The sequence below is a fragment of the Amyelois transitella genome, chromosome 10 (genome assembly GCF_032362555.1).
Source record: "Amyelois transitella isolate CPQ chromosome 10, ilAmyTran1.1, whole genome shotgun sequence".
Taxonomy (NCBI): Eukaryota; Metazoa; Arthropoda; class Insecta; order Lepidoptera; family Pyralidae; genus Amyelois; species Amyelois transitella.
The window spans coordinates 9,810,346-9,829,896 of NC_083513.1; the positions used below are offsets into that span (position 1 = coordinate 9,810,346).

The 19,551-nt window shown below is 36.9% G+C and overlaps 4 protein-coding genes across 6 annotated transcripts; 2 read left to right on the top strand and 2 right to left on the bottom strand.

The window, feature by feature from the left end:
- Positions 1–65: 65 nt before the first annotated feature.
- Positions 66–1,793, top strand: LOC106133079 (ADP-ribosylation factor-like protein 6-interacting protein 4). Its single transcript, XM_013332680.2, has 3 exons — positions 66–475; positions 622–727; positions 964–1,793. The coding sequence occupies exons 1-3, from the start codon at positions 211–213 to the stop codon at positions 1,094–1,096; spliced, it is 504 nt and encodes a 167-aa protein (XP_013188134.1). The 5' UTR covers positions 66–210; the 3' UTR covers positions 1,097–1,793.
- A 169-nt stretch (positions 1,794–1,962) lies between these two features.
- LOC106133110 (thioredoxin domain-containing protein 5 homolog) lies at positions 1,963–5,916 on the bottom strand. Its single transcript, XM_013332725.2, has 8 exons — positions 5,581–5,916; positions 5,364–5,500; positions 4,936–5,054; positions 4,459–4,596; positions 3,956–4,111; positions 3,396–3,595; positions 2,919–3,045; positions 1,963–2,251 (listed from the first exon to the last, which is right to left on the bottom strand). The coding sequence occupies exons 1-8, from the start codon at positions 5,727–5,729 to the stop codon at positions 2,066–2,068; spliced, it is 1,212 nt and encodes a 403-aa protein (XP_013188179.2). The 5' UTR covers positions 5,730–5,916; the 3' UTR covers positions 1,963–2,065.
- A 324-nt stretch (positions 5,917–6,240) lies between these two features.
- LOC106133109 (serine/threonine-protein kinase Warts) lies at positions 6,241–15,800 on the top strand. Of its 2 annotated transcripts, none has more exons than XM_013332722.2 (5): positions 6,241–6,534; positions 6,860–7,334; positions 8,638–10,759; positions 10,962–11,248; positions 13,112–15,800. In XM_013332722.2, exons 2-5 carry the CDS (start codon positions 7,083–7,085, stop codon positions 13,535–13,537), a joined length of 3,087 nt encoding a protein of 1,028 aa, XP_013188176.1. In that variant the 5' UTR covers positions 6,241–6,534; positions 6,860–7,082; the 3' UTR covers positions 13,538–15,800. The 2 variants fall into 2 exon arrangements, with proteins under 2 accessions (XP_013188176.1, XP_013188178.1); XM_013332724.2 differs by having other exon boundaries at positions 6,241–6,520.
- LOC106133111 (valacyclovir hydrolase) lies at positions 15,786–18,707 on the bottom strand. 2 transcript variants are annotated; one of them, XM_013332726.2, is made up of 5 exons: positions 18,520–18,707; positions 17,590–17,853; positions 16,840–16,993; positions 16,274–16,526; positions 15,786–15,931 (listed from the first exon to the last, which is right to left on the bottom strand). In XM_013332726.2, exons 1-5 carry the CDS (start codon positions 18,613–18,615, stop codon positions 15,841–15,843), a joined length of 858 nt encoding a protein of 285 aa, XP_013188180.2. In that variant the 5' UTR covers positions 18,616–18,707; the 3' UTR covers positions 15,786–15,840. The 2 variants fall into 2 exon arrangements, with proteins under 2 accessions (XP_013188180.2, XP_013188182.2); XM_013332728.2 differs by lacking the exon at positions 18,520–18,707 and adding an exon at positions 18,148–18,404.
- Positions 18,708–19,551: the final 844 nt, after the last annotated feature.

Consider the following 19,551-nt stretch of genomic DNA (forward strand, 5'->3'; position numbering starts at 1 on the left):
TCGACTGCATTAAACAATCGACTGATTCGATAACTTTTAGTAGTAATCGCCCATCGCTACTTGCCAATGGAAATTTGCATAGTAGGCAGAATAAGTTTTGATTTAGATTTTTTAGGAAGGATATTTATTTGTTCCCTTTAGAATATTGGCTTTTAGTGCTGTTAAATTTCGGTTACAAAAGAGTTATGCTCGTACATTCTCTGTATCGATATGGGAAAAGAAAAATCTAAAAAGCGGCATCGAAGTTCTAGCGAAGATAGTTCTAGTTCCAGTAGCTCAGATTCTTCTCATGAAAAGAAAAAGCTCCGGAAATTGAAGAAGAAATTAAAAAAGGAACAACGAAAAACTGAGAAAGCGTTAAAGAAAAAGCTGAGAGAGGAAAAGAAGAAGCTGAAAAAGAAACATAGGAGCAAGAGTTCGAGCGGCAGCCGCGATGAAAGCAATCTCGAAGAAACGCCGGCGGATATACCGATAGGTGGAATTAAGCATTTCATATTTTCAAGTTTTTTATAACTCACACTAGGTATACAGTGTCAGTTGGTCATACACAGAATCTTGATTTTTTTTCAATCATGAAAACCTACATACTACTACTAAAACTACACTTAAATATATTTTCAGAACTAATGGAGAAATCTAAAGCTATGGCACCAATGACCAAAGAAGAATGGGAGAAAAAGCAAAGTGTTGTCCGAAGAGTTCTGGATGAAGACACAGGAAGATATAGGTTATCCTATCTGTCTTATTTATTTAAATCACATAATCGGTATACTTTTCTCAAAAGGACTTATAGGGTTTTTGCAATAGTTCACATATATATGCAAAATTTCATCAAAATCATCATATAAAAAAAACATATATATTTTCAGTTTATTAAATAATAATTAAAACTTTCATGAAATGTTATTTATGACATATATGGATGGATTAATTTGCTATCTCTCAGTGGTCCCTTGTTTTCAGGTTAATAAAAGGAGATGGAGAAGTTTTAGAAGAAATTGTGTCAAGAGATAGGCACAAGCAGATCAACAGACAAGCCACACAGGCTGACGGAGAATTCTTCCAATCCAACACTGTCCATAAGAAAGCTTCCTAGCTATTAAATAAGCTATTGTAAATAAGCAAACTTTGTTAGTCTTAAGACTGTCTTGCAAGCATTTATTAATTCTCTTTTTCAAAGAATGTGGTTTTGTTCTCTTTATTTCTTTTTCATTTTATTAAGTTCAGTTTTATTTAATAAATGTACATAGGATTTTAATGAAATTTTCCTGAAGGTAGACCATATTATCTAGTCTATAATTGAATTCTGAAATTATTGTTTTGCAAGTCTTGCTGACACCATCCTTCCTGGAGAGGCGCACAGTGTACAATTTTTTGACCATGATATTGCATTGTGAGTCTTTTTACATTAAACAACTCCCATCAGATATCAGCAACTTTTCCTTACCCATCGTTACAATTCTAGTTGCCTGAAAGTGCAGGTTTCCTTAACCATGTTTTCCCTCATGTAGCTAGTGAGGATTGTAATTTTTCTTATATTTAAATTTTTCCTTATTTTAGTTTTCATATTTTGCTAGAAAGTAGACTTATTTAAAATAATTCATGACGAAGAATTAAGTTGGTTGCAGACTGTTCTGAACCATCCACTCGTTTTCAATGGTAGGTTGGTTTCCAGCACTGAACTAAAAACTTACTGTTTACAGAAGTTACCGATGTCACTTTCATATGCTTTGCTCAGCCTATTTCCAAGTTGTGTCCGAATAATGTAAAGATTATTCACATTTGTTGAAATAAATCATACAATATTATGAAAATGTTTTATTCCAGATTGGCTTTATACCTAAATATCCTTAATAAGACAACCAGGAAACTGAAATCAACTTTTTACACACCATGGCTTGGTTACCAAACGAAAGGGTTAAAAAAATGACAATATCAATTCAAGATATTTTTAATCTCTTTACATACATACATTGTCTAATAAATAAATAAATTTGGTTCTTAGAACAGTAGCAAATATGTATTTACAACTTTAATTTCTCTACCTATATAAATATTACGTCGCTTATAGTTCGTCTTTGGCTGTCGTTGGCTCCGAGACAACTTCGGCCTCTGTAGCAGCCTCGCCGCTCTCAGATAGTCCTAGCTGCTCATTGATTAGTGTAATAAGACTCTCCAATGGCCGTCCGCCGTGTTCCACTTGGATAATTTTCTTATGCTTGTATAATATTAGCGTTGGAAGACTGTTTATCTGTAAATAGAAAATGACACATATAAGTGCATTGTGATGTTAGTCTACGGGAATATGAACTTTGATGATTCTTCTCATCTGAAGTTGTTGCAGATCTTATCAACTCATCATCATGATTATAGGCTTACCAGGGGCTCTTTAGCAAGTAGGTAAGAATGGGAAAAACAAGTGATGAATGATGACAGATATAAAAAAAAGCCTATGTCAAACCGGAAGATCTATATTTAACTGTTTTAATTTCTGAACTCAATATATTGCAATGGTTCTTGAGTTTATTCATTACAAAAATACAAACCTCTACTCTTTAATAATTATATTTGATAGTTAGGCTGTCTACTCCGCAAGGGATAATATTTAAGTATGTATGTACATACATATGGTCACGTCTATATCCCTTGTGGGGTAGACAGAGCCAACAGTCTTGAAAAGACTGAATGGCCACGTTCAGCTATTTGGCTTAATGATGGAATTGGGATTCAAATAGCCCATCGCCTAAAAAAAGAATCCCAAGTAAGTAAGCCTACCCCTTAGTCGCCTTTTACGACATCCATGGGAAAGAGATGGAGTGGTCCTATTCTTTTTTGTATTGGTGCCGGGAACCACACGGCACGGTATGTATGTGCATCTAATCAAATTCATCTGCCTCCACTTGTAATCTAGCCTTCACCTTTTCAGTGTCGCAGACGGGTTTGGAGCGCACGCAGTCCACGTCGGCGATGAGCACGCGGCTCTCGTTCAGAAACCGCTCACCCAGCTTCAGCCAGAGCGGGCTCAGCTGCATGCAATGTGCGCACCTGGAACAAAATACACTTTGATTGTATTTTGTTCTTTAAATTATCAAATGAAATAACCTACTATGATTATATTTCTCTAATTTTGTTCGCAAGGTTCGCAAAGAAACTAGTAACTTTCTAGACAAAGAAAAAAAAAATTTGGAAAAATTTCTTTGGAAAACTGTTGCATTTGTAATTAAACTGTAAACTATGACATCCTTACTTCTTCTGTTATTCAAAAGCAGTACAAGTCCACAATTTCCCATTGTACCATGAGACTAATTTAGAAATTGATACCAGTGTAGAAAGGAAGCTGAGTAGAAAATTATGCTGTCAGCCAATACAAAAACATGAGAAAGAGAATGACTTACCATGGGGCAAAATAATTTATGAAAACCAAATCTTTTTCAAGGAATGTTTCGAACGTCTCCTCAGAAATCCTGGCCACAGGCAATGCTTTCTTTTTCTTCATAAACTTCTCTGGGTCGTGATTCTCCGCTAATAACATTTTCTCCACATAAGCCTTCAAATCTTCTATGTTCTTACCCAAGTTCATATTGGCGTCGCCCATCTGTTAAATTTATAAAAAAAATTGTTGGACACAGCCGACCGCATATGAACATAGTGAGAAAAATCAGTCGATAAATAAGTTGATTTATAAGTGCATACTCCATAGGTTTAAAATTCAATAATTTTAGTTAGCGATCCAAATACACATTGTTCACTACGTTCTTTTACTTCCCCACATACTAGGTCATAAGAAATATAGTAAATATCATGTTTTCCTATTAGAATCTTATTAGAATTCATCAACTAAACTAAAAAACTAAAACAAAGGTAAGTTTATGTCAGCTACCTTAGTGCAACTTCATCAGGCACTGAGCTTTGAACCTAAGAATCCTATGATGACAGGATTGATAGGTATACTCACAATTCTTCCATTGACTATCCACAATAACAGTGGGTACTGTTTGATATCAAAGTTCTTGCACGTCATGTCATTCTCCATGCAGTTCACTTTGCCAATTTGAATGTACTCATTGTGTGCATACTGTACTGCCAACTCGGCCCAGAGAGGAGCCAGTTTCTGTAATCATAATATAAACATAATTTATATGGAACAAATCACACAGAGACCATCAGTGTTCGAATCGATAAGGAGCCCTATTTATAAAATGCTTAATATGCACTTGGGAGGCAGAAGTACAAATCCCACCTATACCATATACCAATGACTCCTATAGAAAACCTTAATTTCTGAATAAAATATTGATTGTGACTCTATTTTTCTGAGTTGTTCGAGTGGTAATTAATCTTAAAACATCTTAAGGAAACCTGCACCACATTCAAGCAACTGAATGTCTGCTCAATAGTAAAAGTGGAAACTAATATAATAAAAATAGAATTTATGCAAATTGTGAGTACTAAAATTACCTGCGACGCCTTGCACCAAGGTGCATAAAACATGACAAAATGTTGCCCTTTTGATATAAATTTCTCAATGTTCTGATCAGTCAGGTATGCCATGCCGCTGTATATCTTAACTTCACTGGATTCTTTCCTCTTCATTTCCTGATATGTGAAATAAATATGAATATTTTTTTTTAAGAATTGGACATTATTAATTTTGACAATACTTGATATTTTGCTACATTTATAATAAATGTATTTATATTTTTTATTCAAAGATGAATTAAGTATTTATTTCTTTCTTTCTACTTTATTCACTATTTTTCTTTATTTCATGGCTTATTTGTGTTCAGTATAAAAGAGGCTGGGATGAAAAATGCCAGCCTCTCTCTCTCTCCTTTCATCTATACCTCAAGAATAGGAAAAGAATATAAACAAGACTAAGCCAGGGCAATGTTTTAGAACAAATCTTTAGGATAAGTTACACATTATAAGTTATACCTCTAACTTCATAGTGAAGACATCACTCAGGAACAAAGTCAAAGAAGGCAGGTCCCTTGTTCCTTGGTACTCCACTGGGGTAAATGTGTTCTTGTGGAAATAAAGCAATGTCGGGTATCCTGAAATGTTTGGGTCAAAAATAAATTATTGATAATGTCAACAGCTTAATAGTGACTCTACATTTATAAGTAGTGGTGTTTGATGTCATTAAGTTATTCATACATACATACATATAATCATGTCTATATACCTTCCTGGGTAGACAGCCAACAGTCTTGAAATTACATTCAGCTGTTTGGCTTATTGATAGGATAGAATAGATATTGAAAAAGTGACAGGTTGCTAGCCCATCCCAAAAATCCCAAGTTTATAATCCTATCCCTAGTCCGCGCTTTACAGTTCCTATTGATTATTATTATTTGACAAACCTGTGATATCGTTATCATTGCATAGTTTTGGATGCACAGTGCAGTCCACTTGAGCTATTGCAAATTTGGATCCTTTCGTATTTACAAGTTCAGCTAACTCTTGCCATATTGGATAGAACGAGGTGCAATGACTACACCTGGAATTATTGTAAGAGTTAGATGCTGTAGTTCAAATCAATCATCATCACAATCAAGCACAATAACATGAAAACCCTACCAAGGGGCGTAGAATAAGATGAAATTTCCGTCCATTTCTTCAATTCGTTGTTTAAAATTATTTGAGTCATATTCCAGAACAATATTTTCTTCAGGTGCCACAAAATACGGTAAAAATAGAAAACAAATTGCTGCCAATTTGTTACGCATTGTGGTTTTTGAGAAGTGTGAAATCTTTAAAATTTGTATTATATGTCCTAGTTTACGTACTATAGTTGATGTACTTTATTTTAAGTCATTTTATTTTGCAATACTTCTTTAGGTTTCACAAATTTTTATTTCATACGAATACGAAAACATCGATTCAAGTTCCAAATATCTACAATGTTTTCATTTTCTTTGACAATGACATTTGCTTCACATACTATAATAGACAAGCAAAATTTTTTAATCTTTGCTTTGCTTCTTCAAAGAAAAGAAATGTAGCCTCTTTTCTATGAACGGCAAATATTTCTCGTTTAGGAACCGGCGCTATATAATTTTTGTCAGAATTATTATTTTATTCAACCCAAAATTGAACAAAGTTTAACCTGTTCATAGAAATTATAACATTATATAATAATTATATTGCAATTATAATTATCAATTTGTTTAACTTTCTTAATTTTATTTTGATTCAGATTGAAAAAATTTAACTTTTTAAATTGCCTATTTCTGAACATAAAAAAATGGTAATTCTTCAAAATGGTCGCTTTGTATGGTTTGCCAACTTGCATGTCTGTGTTTCAGAGTTCTTTGTTTTCATGACTTGTTTTAAATTGTAACATTTAGATCAATGTATATTTGATTTCTCCGTTGCATGTTTCATAAATGGACTTTCGTTCCCAAATCAATAATAGTGCAGTGCAAGAAAGATGTCATCGGTAATGTGAGAGCTCCAGTCTATAATTTTTATTTTACGGGATTATGACGTTTGTATTTCTAAATCGACATTAAAGCAAGTAAGAATTAAAAGGTAAATCAATTATTTAATGCTATCTATTGCGAAGAACATACCAAACAGGTATACGAAACAAAGCAGTCTCTAATTTTGGCATTCCATAGTTCTATGTCATGATAGAATCGTGTTGAACATTCTTTTCGTTTGTTTAGATTGTCTGCCTCTACTAGAATAATATGTGTGATAATATAATTTTGTGTTCACTAATTCAATAGCGACTAGGCAAATTTGTTTGTTTTGAAGCTGCATATGTCTGGGTGTAGTTTCAAACATCAGTCCATACATTTATTTCTGAAAGTCTGAACTGTAATCAAGTATTGTATAATTTGTTTTGTTTCAGTGCCAATCAAGATATTTACTGTCATGAGCTAAAAACAAACTAACAAGAGATTTCCAGAAGAAAACAATAAATCATCCAATAACTAAAGCTAACGTGACTGTGAACTGCATATGTGTGATAGTGTATAAATGCGTGACAAATTAACTGTTATGTGTGAATGGTGTAGTATGTTCATGTGATGGGAGGCGTGGGGTAAGAGGTGAGGCGCTCGGGCGCGGGCGCCATGAACCCGCCGGCGCCCGGCAAGACGGGTACCACGCGCTCAGGGTACCACCAGAAAGCGCTCGCTGAGATCCGCAACTCCCTCCTACCGTTTGCTAACATCGGCAATTCAGAGCCTCCTGGTTCGTCTGCAGCAAGCACTGTCAGTTCAGGTGTAAGCTCAGGGTTCAGCTCTTCATCTGGGAATGGCCTTGATAAGGAATTGAATCTGCTGCCATCACTCAATCAACTTATTGCACTTGGAATTGATGAGGTATGCATATAATGATCAATTAAGTGATAAATCTATAGAAAACCATTTATGAACATTATCATTATTATATTTAGTAAATAGTTCAATGACATATGTAAATGAGTAATTAAGGTCAAGCTGGATTACTGAATCTTAAGTGAGGCAAAGGAGAATCTTTTTAGAAAAATTCAGCAATGTTTTGTATTTTGGAATGTCCTTATATGATGAAACCCTTACCTACAAGACAGCCAACTGAATCGAAAATACCGAAAGGCCAATGACAGGAAATGACAGGTTTCCAGCCTATCTCCTTAAAAACAGAATGTCAATTTTATTAGACTTAAATATAATCTAGGCTTATAGAACCTGCGTGGCAAGAGGTAGCTGGTACAATCTATTATTTTATTTGCTATCAGTCAGCTGGTTAACTGGTAGACAATGCCAAACGGCATTAAGTCTGCCTTTTGTACATTTTTTTTTGTGCAATAAAGTTTTAAATAAATACACAAATTAAGTTAGCTTCAAGTAAGTTATGAGATACTAACTCAACTATATTATATTTTATAATATATTTATAGATAAGCATCCAAAACCCAGGCCAATTAAAGATAGTTTGTTTCTCATCATGCCCTGGCTAGGATTTAAACCTGGGATCTCCAGTGTCACAGACAAGCACACTACCACTATGCCACAGGGGTGTCAATATACCTATAGTTTCTAAATATTTATGGTCTTGTCATAACTATCTATTAATATTGGGTTAATGAAATAAAATGAAAAGTAATTCAAAGATCATCAAATAGGGGTAAAAGACAGGTAGCCTACCAATAAAACTGGCAAACATTTTCACTGTAGTAAAGTAGGTATCTAATTATCTATTATTATCAAACTAGTACTACATCTTTAGTGAATACTGCATCCAATGATGGTGGAAAAATGCATGGGTATCATGTTGTAATTAGATCGATTATTGTACCCAATCTTTTCAAATACTTTAAGAGTGTAATTTCAATTCCAAATATTAATTCCAATTTAAGGATTTGTAAATCAGCCATTTCAACCAATTAGTTTGCTTCAAACATAAAATAGTATTGAAAATTATAAAACAAAAATGACATGCATATCAACTGACGGAATAAGACTATTGAGACTGTTATTTCCTTTAAAAATTTTGTTTTGTGACTATTTTTTAAGTTGTTTGTCTTAAATGAGTTTTAATGCAAATTTACATTGGCTGTCAAATTATTTTCCCACAGGTAATTTTAAATTTGTCCACTAAATCTTTGACTAGGATTGCCCTAATCAATGTTTCTCTTCCCTCCAGGACTTAGCACTAAAAGCGCTGAAATCAACGGGAGGTCGTTTCGATGCAGCACTAGACTTTCTCAAACAACAGGATACACTAAATGGAGTTCTCAAACCTAGTAGTCTTAGCGGGCTCGGTACCAAACTTATAAGAAAGCCTAGCCTCGAGCGGGAGATAAATTTGCACAGAGGTAGTCCTGCGCTCGATTCCGGCGCGGGCAGTTCTAGATCTGATAGTCCCAGGCAACCGGACGCCCCTCCTTTACCTCACGAAAAATTGAGTCGGCAATACTCGCCATCGGGTTTCTCCGAGCCGCCGCCGCCGCCGCCGCCGCGATGCCCGTCCACGCCGCCCGTGCCGCCCTCCGTGCAGCAGCTCATGAAGCGCATGTCGCCCGCGCCGCCGCTGCCGCCCGCGCGCGGCACCAGCCCCGTGGCCGCCGGCCCGCCCGCGCCGCCGCAGCGGCAGCCCATGATCGTCCAGAACGGACCGCAAGTGCAACAGCAGCTCACGCAACAGATACAAGCTCTGAGCATCTATCCCTCCGGAGCGGGGGGATCCGAACTCCCGCCTCCGTATCCCCTTTCCGGTGTCCCACCCCCTCCACCCTACTCTGTTTCTATGCAAAACCGACAGAGCCCGACGCAATCTCAAGACTACAGGAAGAGTCCCTCGTCGGGCATCTACTCGGGAGGCACCTCCGCCGGGTCTCCGAGCCCGATCACTGTGACGCAGTCGACCGGCTCGGCGTCGGGCATGACTCGCCCCACGCCTATTCAGGCGTGGACAGCGAGACAAGCCGTTCAGCCTCCTATCATCATGCAATCTGTTAAAAGTACTCAAGTTCAAAAACCAGTGCTGCAAACTGCCATTGCGCCGGTGGCCCCGCCGGTCGTCTCGAGTTCCGGGGCGCAGCCTCCCCCGCCGTCATATGCGAGTTCTATTCAACAGAAACAGCAAGCGCAAACGCCACCGAGCTACCCCTTAGCCCCCAAACCGTCGTCTCCTGGCACCACACCACCGATCATAATGGCCACCACCCCCACCGTCCCCACCACTGAGCCCCCGAGCTATGCAATCACTATGCAGGCTCTCGCTGTACAGCGCGGGAAACATCCGATGCCACCGCCGCCGTACGGTAACCAAAACGATACGACAACGACGGTCAACTCCCACCATTCGCCTTTGCATAAAAAGTTTTCGAATAATTGTGAAGCTAAGGGAGAAACATCGCAGGGCCTTGAAATGAAATGCCCCAATCAGAATTGCACGAATAATCTGCTGAAGGATAGCGTGGCTTCCAGTTCAGATAAGAGTTCGAACGGGTCATCCGAGCGGAGGCCGAAAGTTGTAGAGAAAATTAGGCATCAATCACCTATACCCGAGCGTAGAAATATCAGCAAAGAGAAAGAGGATGAAAGGAGAGATTGTAAAGTCAGAAATTACTCTCCTCAAGCATTCAAATTTTTTATGGAGCAGCATGTTGAAAACATATTGAAATCGTACAAACAGCGGACTTTCCGGCGAATGCAATTAGAGAAGGAGATGACTAAGATAGGTCTCAGTGAAGATGCACAGTGCCAAATGAGGAAGATGCTTTCTCAGAAAGAATCTAATTACATTAGATTGAAACGGGCGAAAATGGATAAGTCGATGTTTACGAAGATTAAACATATTGGTATAGGTGCATTTGGAGAGGTAACATTAGTGAAGAAGATTGATACTAGTCATCTATATGCCATGAAGACTCTTAGGAAAGCTGACGTGCTGAAGCGGAACCAAGTGGCGCACGTGAAGGCCGAGAGAGATATTTTAGCGGAGGCCGATAACGAGTGGGTGGTGAAGCTGTATTACAGTTTCCAGGATAAGGACAATTTGTATTTCGTCATGGATTATATTCCAGGGGGCGATTTGATGTCTCTATTGATAAAAAGGGGTATTTTTGAGGAGAATTTGGCTCGGTTTTACATAGCGGAGTTGACTTGTGCAGTGGAGAGTGTCCATAAGATGGGGTTCATTCATCGAGACATAAAGCCGGACAACATCCTCATAGACCGAGACGGCCACATCAAGCTGACTGACTTCGGCCTGTGCACCGGCTTCAGGTGGACACACAACTCCAAATACTATCAGAGAAATGGTAAGTTGATAGGGAATTACATTTTACAAAATTTGCATACTTATATAGCAAAGACTAATTTTTTCGTCTTTATGTTTTTTGCCGGCAATACGATTAAAATTACAGAAATTTTATGCCATCTCTTAGTTATTAGGTGTCAATCTTAAAAGCTCGCTACAACAAAAACTCTTAGTTTCTAACCAATTCGTACACGTATTTCCAGACCACGGCCGACAAGATTCCATGGACCCTGTCGACGGCGAGTGGGGCGCTCTGGGCGAATGCCGCTGCCACCAGCTCAAGCCTCTCGAGAGGCGACGGAAACGGGAACACCAGCGGTGCCTAGCACACTCCCTAGTGGGCACCCCGAATTATATAGCGCCTGAAGTGCTACAGAGGACGGGTTACACCCAGCTGTGCGACTGGTGGTCGGTGGGCGTTATACTCTATGAAATGCTGGTTGGTTCACCGCCGTTTTTGGCGTCCACGCCGGCGGAGACGCAACTCAAGGTTTGTGCTTCTTTTAACTGGACTCAAAGAAAAATTGTGTTTTGTTTTTGCTCGTAGCTTGTATGAAATATTTTTTATTATCTCACATGGTCTATGACGGATTTCCTTAAGTTTTATCTATCTTTAGCAGGAGTGGCATGAGGTCCACTAGAATAGAATAGAATAGAATAGATTTATTTTCAAAATTGGATACAAGGTATCACTTATTGACGTCACATAACTTAAATCTAATTATAACTACTACCGCTTCCAAAGCGCATGTGTAGAAGAAGCGGCGGAACAAACTACACTGCAGCATTTTCATAGGACGTCAATTTACAAATATAGATCTCTTAAATCTAAATCGTGGACGAATGCACATTGTCTACATTTAAAAACATGTATGAATGTAGAACTGATTATGTCAATACGAATATTTCGTCAAATAAAATAAATATAAAATAAAATATGTACATACTGTACAAATTATGTCCAGATCATGTCAAAAATACACAAGCATTTAAGAGGCCATTATGTCCAGCTCGGGCTACACATGTTTATCATTAATATAATCATCCGTGCTGTAATAGGCTTTCCTACAAAGCTCAACTTTAATATACTGTTTGAATTTTCTATCATTCATTTCAAGAACACTTTTTGGTAATTTATTATAAAATCTTATACAATTAATAAGAAATGATTTCCCTACCTTAGCCAGCCGATGTGCTGGGATCGACAACTTGTAATTGTTCCGCAGTGATCTACTAGTACATTCACCTACTTTTTTGAAAGAGTCTAAGTTTTTCCTAACATGCATGATGTTATCGAATATGTATTGGGAGGGCAAAGTTAAAATATTTAGGTTTTTGAAAAAATCTCTAAGGGAATCTCTTTGTTTAAGACCGTAGATATATCGAATTGCCCTTTTTTGTAAAATGAAAATAGTTTGTATGTCTGCTGCTGATCCCCAAAGCAGTAGACCATATGACATTAAACTATGAAAATAACTAAAATATACTAGCTTAGCACTGGACAGGGTAAACCCAAAAAGTCCCCAACCTTTGTCCGAATGGTAGAGAATTTTTTTTCCATTTTCTAGTGGCCTTTATTAAGGGTTCCAAATGTTAAATTGCACACCAGACTATTTTTTACTTTGCATGACCCACCCGACATCAAAATATACCTGTTTCTTCTTCCTCCTGGTATTTGTCCCGTATATATTCTGATCTTTGGAAAGGAGCCCGGGGTGCGCCTTTGACCTTGTTCCTAGATTAGCCTAGCTAGGTTTTCATACTTATACCAATATGTTGATAAAAACTATACATATTCGGTAGGTCATTGGTTATTTGTTTTTGCTGTTGCTTATTTACAAAGTGGACTGTGAAAGTGATGTCACCACTGGTTTGTAATGGTGAACACGTCATTGTTTGTTTGTTTTTCTTTTTTGTCTAAGATAGATAGGTAGATTTTGCCATTACTAAAATGTTTATCTAAACAATTTTAAAGCAATTCTCTGTATTCCTTAAGGGATATTTTTTGATTTACAATGTAATAAACAACTCTTCTCTATTTGTTATTATAGACATGAATTTTTTTTTATCGTATTTGCGACACATATAATTTCCTGCCCCGCAATTCGGAGGGTTTGGATTATATTGGACAATAGTTTGAATGACTTTAAACATAAGATGCTGAATCACTGATTGCAAATGTTTTAGTAATATGATTGCAAATTTTATATTTATACATATGTTACTGAATCTGTGGTGAACAATGTGTATACCTGTAATTGGTGTTTTCATAAGAACATTATGTAATGTCCCTGTCATTGTATGTAAAGTTGGTGTACCAATTTAATAAATAAATTTGTCTCTCAATTTCCAGGTGATCAACTGGGAGAGCACCCTTCATATCCCGGATGCGGCGAACTTATCCCGCGAGAGCAAGGACCTGATTCTCAAGCTGTGCTCCGGGCAGGACACCAGGCTTGGCAACCATGCCAGCGAAGTCAAAAACCACCCTTTCCTCAAGACCATAGACTTCGAAAAAGGTCTACGAAGACAGCCAGCTCCGTACATACCCAGGATAGATTTCCCAACGGACACATCCAATTTTGATGAAATTGACCCGGATAAACTGCGGAACTCTGGGAGCACAGATTCAAATAAATCTGACAGTGAACTACTTGATAACAAGACTTTCCACGGATTCTTCGAATTCACGTTTCGAAGGTTCTTCGACGATGGATACTCGAACACGAATAGGATTAATCTCGACGATAACGATAATCCGGGAGCGGTTTACGTATAGTTTGTCAGGTAGGAGGGGCGGAAATATATCTGATGATATAGACTCTAATGCGAATATTATGCAGAAAGTTTATATCAATTTTGGTTGTATGATTATTGTTCGAGTAGCTTTTGATGATAGATTACCTTTTATTGGAACATGAAAATATATACAATTTGTTATAAAGCCATTCACATTTGAATTGAATAAAACTGGCTGTATATTGTATCACAAAATTACTGAGAGGACACATGCTTATGTCAAATTGTGTTGAGAGCAATGATCCCACTTCTGATGGCTAAAAATAATAATAAAGATACTTAATAAATAATTAGATAGCAAAATATATGATCGGAGAGTTAAACACCAGTGTTCTAGAAAAGGCCTGAAGTGTGATTGAGATTCATGTAGTGACAAGATTGGGATCATCGTTGTATTGGATGACTGGGATGTATTTTTTTTTACTCAAAATAGGGTTTGTACAATGAGAGATATTTTCGCCTCGTACATCTGAAACAAGCGTTCGCGCCTTATCGTCGTGGCAGTGACAATGGACACTTGACAAATAGAACTTTACAAAGTGTGTGTGCCTAAACTCTCTCTCTATTAAAACATTAGATATTTGTAACGTAACATATTTAAAAATAATTAAAAACGTATTGTTAATAATCCCGGTGATAATGCTGTAATATTGTATCGTTATGTATTTGTAAGAGTATTCGTATTCGATTGTAAAATAATGTGTAACGGATGGGCGCTGAATAAAGGTGACATTCACGTCATACCTCCTACTCGGAAAATAATTTGATTCCAGGAATGGATGCTGGCATGGTCGCCATGTAGTGACGGATAACTGAATGATGCAAGGTTTTGTTAACGTTAAACATACGTTAACAATTGTATTAACGGACTTAAAATTGGGTCGCTGCATAATGAGCTGCTAGCTCAAGCTAATGACACCTATATTCTCAAATTCAGTAACAAATATTAGTATAGGACCAGCCTCCGTAGCAAGGCACGCGCGACGCCCTTTTTTATCGCGCCAAAATCTGTCTCTGTCCAGTTTCAAGTCATAATAAAAGTGAAAAAGCGGTAGTTTTTCGCGCGATAGAAACGGCGTCGCGCGAATTATGCCCCGGAGACAGATGTACATAAAAAGTGACTGAAACTTCAAATTATTTTAATTTCGATTTTGTTAGTTGGAAACTCTTTTGATTCTTGTGGTCATATAAAGTTATGATTTCTGACTACCATTTTTGCTTTAAAACAAGTTTGACACTTTAGTGTAACGCCAAATTAGAAAGCTTGTGTATTTGGCGTGAGTGGTGGCGTTACGTTGAGACACAAGTTATCTTTTTTTAATGCATTAAAAGCTTAAGTTAAATTACCAATGTTTAATATGGTTAGGATTTATTTATTTAACAGTCTATGAACTCAAGTTTATAAGTACAGAAAAGAAATGAGTACAAAGGTGAAGCTAGATTGTGAAGAAATTTAACTTGGCTTCTATATTTTGGTGTTTAAATTTTTAGTATATTTTCGAGTAGGAGAATGGTCGTGTCGCTTGTACTTTTAAAGTGTTGGTGCTTGGCGCGGCAACGCCGCAGTCCGTTCAGTGTATACTATTTTTGTAATTAGAGAAATTATTTATAAAATAAGAACAAGCTTATTTGAATTAGCGAATTATTTGATATTGTCATTATATTTTCTTATGTATTTATCGAGATAGTTCGCGAATGTGTGTTTGTTTATATTATATAAAACGGTAAATCAGTAATTTATGAAGTCACCTTACAGTACGGGCGTTTTTCGCCGGCTCAACGCGTGTGCCTTATATTCAACGTATAAATATTTATACATACATATATCTGTCGGTAGTTTAATACTTTCGTAAAAAAAACTAGAATATATTTTGATAAATCATGCAGCGAGTGCAATATAATATTTATTAACACAATTCGTACTCACATTAACTTGTTGAAGCATATTTAGTTGTCGACTGAATCTGTAGATGTATTCTCAAATTATTTATACTTTGATGTCACATAGCGTTCATCGTCAGTCATTTTTTAATATTATTTATAAACAAACAACTTAGTAATGTTTTAACTAACAATATCCATAATGTAGATGAGAAATGAACATGAAACAACAAGCGGTGAGATGTGTACAGCGATTCAAGTCACTTCAACATTGATCGTGTTACTGAATGTAAATTGTTTTATTTTGAAATAAGACGTGCTTATAAGGAGTAAATGAAAATAAAATATGGGATTTTGTTACATTTAATCGTTTGACCCTACACCGTTTTAGATTTTTATAGATCATTGCAGTAGAAACTCTTGCACTCTCTTGTTGAAGTCTTCAGCGTATTTCAAGTGGATGTTGTGCTTGCCCTCTGGGTACAGATGTAGTCTGCAAAGATTGTTGCATTTAAATGTAATTTATTCCAGTGATCTGTGAAGTAAGAGCCTCTCAGGCAATGGGTTCGAGTACCGTAAACTTGTGGGGCTAGAAGCAGTTGGTTGTAAAATATTATTTTGCAACTAGACTAGATCACTGAGCGATAATACGTTTTAATATAAAACCGGCCTTATGCCGAATTTTTAATACAACTATATCTTTACTATTCCTAAACAGCTTAAATCAAGCCTAAATAGTTTTACGCTCAGTATTCAAAAACATGACCTCCCCATACCACCAAATTCTAATTCAAGTCATAGAAAATCTAATTACCTAAATAATAAATGCATTTACCTAGAGCCCTGTATATGAGTGTGCAAATGAGACGCGTGGACATTGTCTACCATTGGGTCTTTCTCTCCATACAAAATCAACGTTGGACATTTTATATCCTTCAACACTTCTGAGCAGATGTTGCCATCTTTAGCTTCAAACAGAGCTACCATGCCGTCCACCCATTCTGCCCAGTATTGGGCGAAGAAGTCGCCGTAAACTTGCTCCATTGGTTCCCTCATGCGCTTGGACCATTTGCTTACGTCTTTTACATCTGAAATTAGAATTATATTGAAGTACGTATTTGAAAAAGATAGGTAGATATACATAGGTACATTTTACCCAAACCAGTCATGTATGACATACTATAGGTACTAGCTTTTTCCAGCAGCTCCATAAAAAGTAGTATGTTTGACCTCAAACAACAAACTATATTCACATACAAAATTTGATCGCAATATGTCCAGCCCGGTTGGGTCTAACCGTGAAAGCTAGACAAACAGGTGTTTTACCGCAATTGAAGTATTATTGATTTTCTTTTAATAATGTGAATGGTTTTTGAAATATTTATCGCAATTCAAACTTACTTTTATACAGATCCACCTCGTGGGGCAGTATGAAGGAATTGCTGCCCCAAATTACCATTTTGTGAACAGCGTCCGGGAACTTGGCGGCGCAGATCATGCTGGTAATGCCGCCGTCGCTCCAGCCCAGTAACGAGTATTTAGGGAGTTGGAGAGCCTACACAAAATATATATTACCACATCTTTATCCTTTACGGGGTAGACAGAGTCAACAATCTCGAAAAGACTGGGAGAAAGGCCATGTTCAGAAGTATGGATAGCGACGGCTAGCTATATACATTGCCTTGAAGAAGAATCACAAGTAAAAGAGACTGTCTCTTGATTGGCTTTTATAATCTGTACCTACAGGAAGACAAGCTAGTAGGTACACTGTTTTTTCTTCGCTATCAAGCTAGAATGGAAGCTTGCACTAGATCAATGTGCGACTGTCCCGTTTGCCGGATTTTATTTATATGATAAATTGGAAGGAGATGGAGTTGTTCTATTTTAAAGTTTCGGGAAACACACAAACAGCTTGCCGGGCACGTACTCGTAATTTGAATAAAGATCTACTCTTTGGCAGATGCAATTTTTCATGAAAAAATCTAACGTGCAGTGCAGTGCATTAGATTCTTTCATGAAAAATTGCAATGGCGTTAAATAAAAAATTTAAGGGGCAACTTATTGATATGTAAAGCACCCGAATAATCACGTCGGGCTCTTGCTCAGAAGAGATGTGCTAGAATAAAACAAAAGTTTTTATAATACGCTTACCTTCATAAGCTTATTCGCGTAATTAGCGTCATTCTCATAAAACAAAGTTTTGTCGTCAAACTTCTTATTTGGGGGTCTACTTTTGCCATAGCCAGGGGGGTCCCAGGCTACCAGCGTGAACTTTTCCCTGTCAAATTGTTCTATTTGGGGTTTGAAGTCCGTCCAAATACTTCCCAGTGCACCGGGCATACATATTATGTTGTGTGGTCCATTTCCAACTTTTAAGTAGTTGATGTTATAATCTCCTATTTTTATTTTTTCCTCCTGCATATGGATAGATGTAATGTTAACTATTTTTCTGTTCGCTCGAAGTTTATTTAAATCTACCCCTGACTTCTGAGGTGGCGGCAGTGGCTTGCCATCTTTTGACTCTAATCCCTTGGCAAGGACACATGTACAGAGTAACTTCCGAGGCGACTAAAGAGCAGTTAGGCTAACAACTATTGCAAGAAAAATCCCAAAGTCAGATTCGCCAATGATGAGCAACAGTCTCGGAGTTTTTTTTCAGTTAAATTAAAAATGCATGTGTTACAAAATTAGAAATTATTTTTAAGCTACCTTTTAATTTATTATGGTCCTTCGAGCTGGATTGGAGAATCGTCCATCATTAGGTATAATGGAAATTGACAAAATGAATCCTTTACAAATTAAACATTGAAACAAATATATAAAAAAATTTGCTACTCTCTTTGGTTGCTTTGCTGTGTGTCGCTCAAAAATCTAAATAATTTAGTCAAATAGGTATAGTCGCAATGTACCTATTATAATACCTACGTTTTAATCTGTGGTTAACTCAGATAAGTTTTTTATCTTGTGCATATGTAAACAGTACGTTCAGTTATAGTTTCGGCGAGTTAATTAGATTTCTTATTTTTTTTAGATATATGAAGTAGGTAAATGAAGAATAAAATAATTTGTAGGTATCTTTACCTTAGGAACAGCTGATGTTGACAGACCTTTGCATCTCATGACACCATTTTCAATATTTATTTTATTTATCACAGTTCTTAAACACCTAATTAACATTGCAAATTCGCGTAATTACTAACAATAAAGTCTTCTGCTCTTACAAATAAAATAATAAATGTTATCGAGCCTTATCATATCTTTTGTAGTCATGTCATATAGTGCCGAGTTTGACATGTCGGCTATAAACATTGTTTGGCGGGCTTTTTGAACTGCATTGGCGGTCCCAAATTTAAATACGAGTACGAGAAAGATTTTTTATTAAGATAAGCTACTATAATATACATACTCTTATAAATTTGTATAATATATCTAGACGTAATTATATGTAAGTATCAAGCCTAGATTACTTGCAGGGTAGATAGAGCCAAGTCTTACAAAAGACTGAAATGCAACATTCAGCGGTATGGCGTAGTAATTGTTATTCCTTTAGTTGAATGTAATTTTAAAATTTTGAGATGATTATGTATGTTAAGCACGCACAAATTCCAAACTATACATAAAATGAGCGGATGAGGCGAAAATACTGACTGGGAGAATAGGTAGCCGTAAAATACGACTAAATAAGTAAATTTATCTCAAACTTGCATGCTGGTCTGGTACGGAGCGTGAGAATGGCATAGTGTCTGCTGCTTTTCCTCCCGCGCAGAGCATAAAAGTGGATCAAGGGACAAGCTTATCGACATTAGTTCTTTACTTTGCGATTGCGTCACTCGTGAAAAGGAAAAGATTGAAGCAATGGTCAGATAGAGATTCAAACAGTGCGAAATTTCTAAACCATCGCACAAAGGAAGAATCGAATTTTACGACATCCATGGGAACGAGATGCGAGTGATCCTATTCTTTTTTTTAAGTGTGCCGGGAACCACCCGCCTTCATTTACATACAGTATTTTATCAGACGTAACTGCGCTCCGTCTTATTTTTTTTTTATTGCGACCGCGTAACTGCGTCCTCTTGTTATGCTCGCTACTTTTCTGATACCTTTTGTACTGAA